The 10,027-nt window shown below is 38.2% G+C and overlaps 1 protein-coding gene across 1 annotated transcript; it reads right to left on the bottom strand.

The window, feature by feature from the left end:
• Positions 1–2,888: 2,888 nt before the first annotated feature.
• Positions 2,889–3,802, bottom strand: LOC114688060 (taste receptor type 2 member 13-like). Its single transcript, XM_028862670.1, is given in 2 exon segments — positions 2,889–3,445; positions 3,448–3,802. Coding segments are annotated over 2 exon segments (912 nt in total).
• Between the last annotated feature and the right edge of the window lie 6,225 nt (positions 3,803–10,027).

Raw genomic sequence — 10,027 nt, 5'->3', positions numbered from 1 at the left:
ATTTTTTTCAAACACAACAAAGATCAAATACATGTCATTTGCCAAAAACAAAAAAAGATATGGCTGGAAAAAAGTCAAATCATACACATTTTGTCTCGGGAAAGCAAATAATTAACTTTCTAATTCTTAAAATGTAGAACTGTTCATTCATATATGAACACACACAATCATTCACACATTTTAATCCTCTTCTAGCCTAACATTTATTCAATTATTAATGCAGTTTTAAAACAAATTATTTTGTTTTGTGGTGCATTTGGCAAAACAAATTCTCATTGATTTAAATTTTTTCTTGTAAATCAAAATTTCTATATCTAATGCAAATAACATAGAACTACTTTCCTTTCATTTAAAACAAGCAAATATTTTGAATAATGTACAATAAGACAGAATGAAAGAAAGGGGAATAGGTTAAAGGGATGGATGTAACCAGTGTGGTGGCACATGTCATTAATTACAGCATTCAGGGGCAGTGGCAGTGGCAGGGGCAGTGGCAGGGGCAGGGGCAGGGGCAGGTGTATCTCTGTGAGTTTGAAATCATTCTGGGTTCCAGGATAGCCAGACCTCCATAGACAGGTTTTGTCTCAAGAAAGGGAGAGTGTACAGGATGGATGTAAAGTCATTATTCTTCCTCCTCTTACTGCTTAGAACATTACCAGTCACACGATGCCTGACCTGATCAGAGTACATAGAGAATGTGTACTCCTTGATACACTTCAGTTTTTTCAGCACATAGAACATGCCCTGCTTCAACATTTTGTTCCATGAAATCAGAAGAAAAGGATGCCTAGATGCATCCCAAAATACCAGGATGTGAGAAAAAGTCTTTACCAACACATTTTCTACAAAGTAGATAAGATCTTGTAGGACAAGTTCATGAGAATGCTGTTTATAAAATGCTTAATAAAGATGAATAAAAATGAGACTATAGTTTTCACTGATTTCATATAGGCCATAGTGCTCAAATCTCTAGCATAAATGCCATGCAGTTTTATTCTTCTGGTGTGGCTCCATAACAACATTATTAGAAGAAAAAGCAAAATCAAGCACACTACAAAATGATTATAAGAATCAAGTTAATAAGAATGTGATATGCTAAAAAAAAAACTAGAGTCTCCATAAAATGAATTGTTTTTTTTCCATTTTTGACCATTCTTAAATAAAGTTATTAGTCAATATTTCCATGAAAATCAGAAACATTGATCAATAGAGTGCTGTTGCTCAGACAATCACAGAAGTGCCTTGTTATTTCTTTGGCTCGTCCACAGAAAAGGGGTACTGAAGAAGTTGCATGTTTAAGGGAATAGAGGACACTGAGGAAGGTGGTGCAAGGTGAGCAGCAATAATTGAATCCTGTCCATAGGATTTCAAAATTAACAAAAACACTCTTAGACTGAAATAATTTTCCCATTGCTTGTATCAAAAGAGATGCACACAACTATTGTTCACAAAAGCATATCCTAAAGAGATTCAAGCAGGACAGAATAAAGTCAACTAGGGAAACCTTCCAGATCCTGGCCTAGTAAGTTCTATTTATCAGCACAATGAATTCATTTCCAAAAGTTCCCATTATGATTTCTACAAATGAAACTACTATCATCAGTAAAGTTTCTGGCACACTGGGCATGCTGATCATAGAAAAGTGTCTGTTTTCCTTCATCACTGACTGACACATTTCAACTTCAGGAGTAGAAACAGGTTTATCCAAACCTAAGATGTGTGATGAATGTCTTCCTTCATATATTTTGTATTCATAAAGCTCAGGAAGCATGTTCCAAGTGAAATCTTACTTAAATAGTAAAATCTACATGAATATCAACTAATGATTTTCAAGTAAAAATTTTGTGTTCTTGATGCGCTTGGCATTGGTTGTATATTACATATATATGTTTTGCATTGAAACTTGAAGCCAGACTTTTTGTTGAACCTGAGGATTGAAACTCGGATCCTCACGCTGGCAAAGAAAGCACTTTACTGAGCCATCTACCCAAGTCCCAGAGTCTAGATTTTAATCTTCATGTATGTGTGTAAAGCTTCTATAGTTTTGATTACTATTATGTTTATTTAAATTTTCTAATTTACTTTCAAAACAATATGATAAAATATAAGAAATTGTTTCAGTGTGTGAAAATTTTGCTTATGCCTATAATGACATTGATTTGAGATAACTCTCAATTGGATGATGATTAAAATCTTCATCCTGACCAGGCAGTGGCCTGGGCTTAAAGTACATACCTTTAAGCCCAGCACTCAAGAGGCAGAGACAGGCTATCTCTGTGAGTTCGAGGCCAGCCTGGGCTACAGAGTGATTTCCAGGAAAGGCACCAAATATACACAGAGAAACCCTGTCTTGGATAAGAAAGAAAGAACGAAAGAAAGAAAGAAAGAAAAGAAAGAAAGGAAGGAAGGAAGGAAGGAAGGAAGGAAGGAAGGAAGGAAGAAAGAAAGAAAGAAAGAAAGAAAGAAAGAAAGAAAGAAAGAAAGAAAGAAAGAAAGAAAGAAAGAAAGAAAGAAAGAAAGAAGGAAAGAAAAAGAAAAGAAGAGAAGAGAAAAAAAAGAAAAAAGAAAAAATATCTTCATCCTGGGTCTCACGATGTAGCTCGGCCTGGATCCAAATATGAATGCATCAGCCTAGTTACTTTTCAGTTAACAGGGATATGATATCACACCTAGAGTAAAAAGTATGCATTCCTGAAGTCTGATTCTTATATCTGTATACAAGAGCACACCCTTTTAGTATTGTTTTTAAATTTTTGAGAGATTTACCATATATGGAAGATTCTAGAAATTATATATTTTTAAATATTTATGCTTGCCTAGAGCTCTACCACTGAGTGAGTTCTATATGCCTAATATGTTGTTTGACTACCTTATAGAACAGTTAGTTTCTAATGTGTTTGCCCACATCTCAACTGCCTCAGCACCCAAAGACAGGCCTGCCTTAAATTAGCATGTCCCAGAATCAAGATAAATGAGTGGCTGGAAGGGTAGAAAAACCCAACAGTTAGGCTAAACATATGATCTAGACCTCTTTGATGTACCATTGGAAACAATGATATAAAAAATGATATAAAATAAGAGGCATAGAGTTAGAGGAAGGAGACCATAATTCTCAAGGCATTCATGTGGGCTTTTTTCCTGGAGTCTCGTTCCCCTCTGAAAGTTAGCTGCATCTTCTGGAGATGTTTACACAAGGAGGCAATAAGCAGGATGAAGGAGACCAGGGCCACCATGAACGGGGTTAAAGAGAACATAATCATCTTGAATAAGACTAGCTGTGAAAACCTCCTAAAACCAATTGTTCTGGAATTCCAGGTCGTGTTTCTCTCATATTGATACATCCACTCTTCTGTGTGTTTGTTTATTTGTATTATATTTAACAGCAAGAAGATCACATTTCCCAGAAGGATTGTCAGAAGCACTTGCTTTACTCTCCACTTTAGAGAAAAACAGGCCTGGAGAAACTGGCTATTTTGAGCAAATAAAAGACGCTGAGGATGGTGGCCAGCCAGAGACTAAAGTGATTGGAAACTCCCCAGGTCAAAATAATAACCCTTAGTTCTGTTCCAGCCACAAATGAAAATGAATACTGCAGATATTTTAGCCATGCTAGTAATATTTCCCAGATCAAAACCATTCTGGAAATGGCCAAGAAAAGCAGGATCCAACCAATGGAAGGAAGCATTCTTTTCCTGACCAAGTCAATGCAGTTTGTCAGCACTATGAATCCATTGCTCAAACTTCCAAATACAAACTCTGCCACTATGACAGTAGTGAAGATGCTGTACAGGATACTTTCCATGTTAAGACAAAGATCCACAGCTGGTTGTTTGCTAAGCTGAAATGGCTTGCATAGTCTCAAACTTACAGCTAAGCCTCCAACTTTTGCTTCTTTCGTAGAGACTGATCTAGAGTCAATGAGAGTATTGAAAGTTTGCTAATGATTCTGCACATGTTCTTGTGAAATAATTTTCTCTGACCTCAGTGAGGGCTATGATATTTATATCCTTCTAGAGTGTGAAGTGTGGCACTGAAGCTCATGCAGTATATCCAGGTGTCATTTGTTCACATGCAAACAGATTCATATTATCTTTCACTGTTTCACTGCTTTGCATTGTCTCTGCAGAAAAAAAAATTATTATAGCAGCTTAAGTTCTAGGGAACAAAGATAACAGCAATATGATTAATCCAGAATTTAGCTAAGTGATACACTTTGAGTCTATCAGCATCACCACTGATGACTTATAGACATATAGAGAGTGTTCTGTAGCAATCCGTGAATCCTCAGTTTCATATGGAGCTGTAACCCCACTTTTTCCAATAACTGAGATGCAAGAAGCTCATGAACAAACCCCAGGCTTCTTTTTTGATGCTTCTTACCATCCAGTGATGCTTACCATGCCTAGGTTACATGCTTTCACATTTTATCTACTACCCACAGCATGAACTTTTTTTCTGACCATAATTGACCAATAACCAAATATACACATATTAGCAATGGTTAAGAGAATAGCAAAGGCTGTGGACACTTGTCCCAAAAAGAGTATTTTTAATTAAAATTAGTTTGTGGGGACTGGTGAGGTAGCAGAGATTAAGATCACTTGATGCTCTTACAAAGGATCAAGTTTCAACTCCCAGTATCCACAGGGAGGCTCACAACCATCTGTAACACCAGTCCCAGAGCAACAAATGCTATCTTTTGGCCTCTATAGGCACTACATTCACATGGTGGGTAAACATGTATTTAGGCAGATACTCATACACATAAAATAAAAATAAATAAAAAACTTCATTAAAAAGATTTGATTATGGCACTTTTCTGCTCAACAGCCTTTAAAGTCTTTAAATATCACTCACAAAAGTGCCAGGTTCTTCCAATGCTTTTGAAGTATTAAATAATTGAATCTCTCATTTCTTCCTCTGGTCTCATTTCCCATGGTTTCTCTCTGTGGCTCTGCATCTACCACCCTAATTTTCTTGCTCTACATAGTTATTTATTTCCAATATTATCACCTTTGTTCCTTGCTATTTCTGTGTTTGGAATGTATTTTCATCATGGTAAACATGACTCCTTTCCTTCCATTTTTAATACACTTTACAGATATTATCTTCTCAATGAGTAGGTTCTATTGCAATTTTATATAAAAGGTGAATCATATATGACATTCTCAGAAAATAAAATTTAAGAACAATTTGTGAGGGTTTACTGTTATGTTTCAATACGTAGTATTAGTGTGTAGCATAAAGAGACAATTGTAGTTGGTCACAGTGGTATATGCTAATTATATCACCACTTGGGACTCTGAGTCAAGATGATAATGTGCTCAACACCAGTCTTGGTTACATGGTTAGATGATGCTTTAAAAAAAACAATAAAATGAACAAAAATAAACTTTAAAAAATGTGATTAAAATATGGGCCTACTAATATAATGAACAGAATACAAAGATACAATGTTATCAATATACTTAAGTATGGTCAACTGGTATCCAATAAAGTATAAAATTGAAACAGTAGTAAAAGATGATCTTTGTAGCACATTATACTGTGGCAGTTGATAAATGTATTTTAAAAATCAATGTTAGCCTGTATTATAAAAACTAGTCTGAACCAGTTCCCCATTGTTTACTTACTGCAAACACAATTTTTGTCATCAACTTAAATATAAAACATAAAAATATAAAATTGAAAAGTCTGCAGAAGATAGTTTTCTTAACATGGATTGTCCATAAATTTCTATAAGAAGGTAAAGTTAGATTTCACCTCTGAAAGACAGGCTAACCAAAGTGGGTAGGAAGCCACAGGCTGGGGAAAAATAAATCTGATAAAAACTAATGTCCAGGCTGCATAAGGACTAGTTAAAACACAATAAAATGTCAAATCAATAAACCAAATAAACAATCAGGCAAATCCATCTCAAATAATATATGAAGACCAAATACCCAAAGAAATATTCAGCAATATTCTCTGAGGGGAAAGGTAATTAAAATTCTAATACAGCCAAGGAGAAGGCTCACTAGGTAAAAAAATGCTTTCCATGAAGCCTGGAGAAGTGAATTTGTCTGTTACAACCCATTTAAAACAGCTCAGCACTGTGACCCTTGGCTGTAACCCCAGTGCTGTGGAGACAGAAGTAGGAGATTCTTTGTGCCTTGCTGGGCCACCAGGCTGTCTGAATCTACTAGCTTCAAGTTTAGGGAGACTTCTGCAGCCTGCAAGACCAGCTCTTACTGCTGCACCCAGGGTTACTCAAAAAATTCTTTTCAGAGTGGGGCTAGAAAAATGTCCTATCTGAGCCAGGCGGTGGTGGCGCACACCTTTAATCCCAGCACTTGGGAGGCAGAGCCAGGCGGATCTCTGTGAGTTCGAGGCCAGCCTGGGCTACCAAGTGAGCTCCAGGAAAAGTCGCAAAGCTACACAGAGAAACCCTGTCTCGAAAAACCAAAAAAAAAAAAAAAAAGAAAGAAAGAAAAATGTCCTATCTTGTCCTATCTGTAAGAAGACTCACATACACAATCTGAGAGCCATGCTTTTTTATTGTTCTTCAGCTATAATTCTCTTTATTCCTTTCTTCTCTTTTATTCCAATTCTCTAGTTCTAAATCATTAGTTCTACTTCTCTCTATTCCCTCCTGCTTCAATTACCCACAGCTTATATATACATTCAACAACAAACTTTTTAAATAAAAAAGTTACAAAGGCTGTATTGGGGGAGTGAGTAGCCATGACAATGCCAGGCCTTGAGGTCTCTTGTGTGCCAACTGTGATCTAAGGCCAGGGGCACAGTGCCTGGTGAGATAAGCTGTTGAGGAATTTGTTCAGGAAGTGAACGTGATCTGTGCCATCAGCCAAACTTGGCAAGTAAAGATTTGGCATAGTATTTTAGGTTGCTTTGTATTAATAACCTTGGTTAGACATCTGAGTCTCTGTCCTTGTGCATATCTGTAAAGCTTTAACTTACAATCCATTTACAGTAACACTCAGTCTAGTTTGAAACTGCTCTGAGCTTTCAAATCAGCTAAATATATGTAGTTTGTCTTAGACTGGAGGGAAACTGTTGTTTTCTTATGTTAGTTTGAGTTAAAGAAACAAAAGGGTTCTTGTATCTTCATAGGCATTTCCTTCTTTAAGTTGGGAAAGTTTTCTTCTATAATTTTGTTGAATATATTTTCTGTGCCTTTGAGTTGGTATTCTTCACCTTCTTCTATCCCTATAATTTGTAGGTTTGGTCTTTTCATGGTGTCCCAAATTTCTTGGACATTTTGGTTCATGACTTTGTTGGCTTTAGTGTTTCCTTTGACTGATGAAACTATTTCTTCTACTGTATCTTCAGTGCCAGAAATCCTCTCTTCCATCTCTTGCATTCTGTTGGTTATACTTGCATCTGAAGTTCCCGATCTTTTACTCAGGTTTTCTATTTTCAGCATTCCCTCTGTTTGTGTCTTCTTTATTTTTTCAATTTTCCTTTTCAGTTCTTGGACTGTTTCCTTTGTTTGTTTCATTGCTTTTTCATGATTTTCTTTCAGTGCTTTATTGTTTTCTTCCAGGACTTTATTGTTTTCTTGCAGGACTTTATTGTTTTCTTGCAGGGCTTTATTGTTTTCTTCTAATTTGTTTGCCCTTTCCTCTAGTTGTTTACAGCGTTCTTCCAATTTTCTTGTCTTTTCCTCTACACAAGCCTCTACCTTCTTCATGATGTTACTCATAAGGCTACTTTCTTCTGCTTCTTCCAATTTTTGATGTTCAGGTCTAGATGTTGGAGGCGGGCTAGGTTCTGGTGATGCTGTATTGCTCTTCATTTTGTTGTATGTACTTATGCCTTGACATCTGCCCATCTTCTTGTGGTTCCTTCTTGGTCCAAGTGGATCAAAGACCTCAACATAAATCTAGCTACTCTGAACCTGCTAGAAGAAAAAGTAGGATGGAGTAGTGAACACATTGGCATAGGAGATCACTTCCTAAATATAACACCAGTAGCGCAGACAGAGACAAACAATCAATCAATGGGACCTCTTGAAGCTGAGAAGCTTTTGTAGAGCAAAGGATACGGTCAACAAGGCAAAGCGACACCCTATAGAATGGGAAAAGATCTTCACCAACCCCACATGTGACAGAAGACTGATATCCAGAATATATAAGGAACTCAAGAAATTAGACATCAAAACGACCAACAGTCCAATTGAGAAATGGGCTTTAGAACTAAACAGAGAATTCTCAACAGAGGAAACTCAAAAGTCTGAAAGACATTTAAGGAATTGCTCAACATCCCTAATCATCAGGGAAATGCAAATCAAAACAACTCTGAGATACCACCTTATGCCTGTCAGAGTGGCTAAGATCAAAAACACTGAAGGCACTTTATGCTGGAGAGGATGTGCAACTGGGGGAACTCTCCTCCACTGCTGGTGGGAATGCAAGCTTGTACAACCACTTTGGAAATCAATATGGCGCTTTCTTAGAAAATTGGGAATCAATATCCCCCAAGATCCAGCTATACCACTCCAGGGCATATACCCAAGAAATGCTCAATCATACCACAAGAGCACTTGCTCAGCTATATTCATATCAGCATTGTTTGTAATAGCCAAAACCTGGAAACAACCTAGATGCCCTTCAACTGAAGAATGGATAAATAAATTGTGGCACATATACACAATGGAATACTACTCAGCAGAGAAAAACAATGACATCATACGGTTTGCAGGCAAATGGATGGATCTAGAAAAAACCATCCTGAGTGAGGTAACCCAGACTCAGAAAGACAAATATGGTATGTACTCACTCATAGGAAGATGCTAGATGTGGAACAAGGATGACTGGACTGCTACTCACATCACCAGTGAGGCTACCTGGAAAACGGGACCCCAAAAAAGACACGGAGAAATGGATGAGATCTACATGAAGAGCCTGGTCATGAGTGGGAGCAATGAAGGGCGATGGTCGAGGGAAAGAGAGTGGGAGATCCTAGCTGGATCAAGAAAAGAGAGGGAGAACAACGAATAGGAGACCATGGTAAATGAAGACCACATGAGAAGGGGAGGAAGCAGAGAGCTAGGGAGGCCCACGGAGATCCACAAAGATACCCCCGCAAAAGACTGCTGGCAATGGTCGCGAGACGGCAGGAACTGACCTACTCTGGTGATGGGATGGCCAGACACCCTGATAGTTGTGCCATAAACCCCATCCAAGGACTGAGGAATCTGGATGCAGACATCCACGGCTGGGCCCCTGGTGGAGCACTGGGAGTCTAATTAGTGAGAAAGAAGAGGGTTTATATGAGCGAGAATTGTTGAAGCCAAGGTTGGATAAAGCACAGGGACAAATAACCAAATGAATGGAAGCACATGATCTATGAACCAAAGGCTGAGGGGCCCCCAACTGGATCAGGCCCCTGAGTGGGTGAGACAGTCATTTAGCTTGATCTGTTTGGGAGGCAGCTGTGCGGTGGTGCCGGGTCCTGGGCTTGTTGCATGAGTTGGCTGTTTGAATCCTGGGACTTATGCAGGGATGCTTGGCTCGGTCTGGGAGGGGGGGAGTGGATCTGCCTGCACTGAGTTTACCAGGTCGATCCTGGTCCTCGGGGGAGACCTTGATCTGGAGGAGGTGGGAATGGGAGGTGGGCTGGGGGGAGGGGAAGGGGGGCGAGAGGGAGAGAACAGGGGAATCTGTGGCTATTATGTGGAACTGAATGGTGGTGTAAAATAAAAAAAAATAAATAAATAAATAAAAAAGAAAAGAAACAAAAGGGGCCATTAAGTGTCTTGCAGTCTTCATGGGACAATAGATCTAGTTATGAAGCATGTCTTAGTATATTTTCTACTTATCAAAATTATACAGCTTAATGAAAAATCATCTTTCTGACCACCCACAGCTATGTGCCCAATAGATGCAACATATACATGAAATAAATGCACAAGCAGTGAGAAAGCACCCATAGCACTTTTTAGGGAAGAAATGTTAGTGGCCCACTAGAAAAACTTCAGACAGAAACAACCAGTCCTTTACAGTCAGTGACCCCACAGTTTTTG

The sequence above is a fragment of the Peromyscus leucopus genome, chromosome 3 (genome assembly GCF_004664715.2).
Source record: "Peromyscus leucopus breed LL Stock chromosome 3, UCI_PerLeu_2.1, whole genome shotgun sequence".
Taxonomy (NCBI): domain Eukaryota; kingdom Metazoa; phylum Chordata; class Mammalia; order Rodentia; family Cricetidae; genus Peromyscus; species Peromyscus leucopus.
This window is presented reverse-complemented; position numbering and strand designations above follow the sequence as displayed.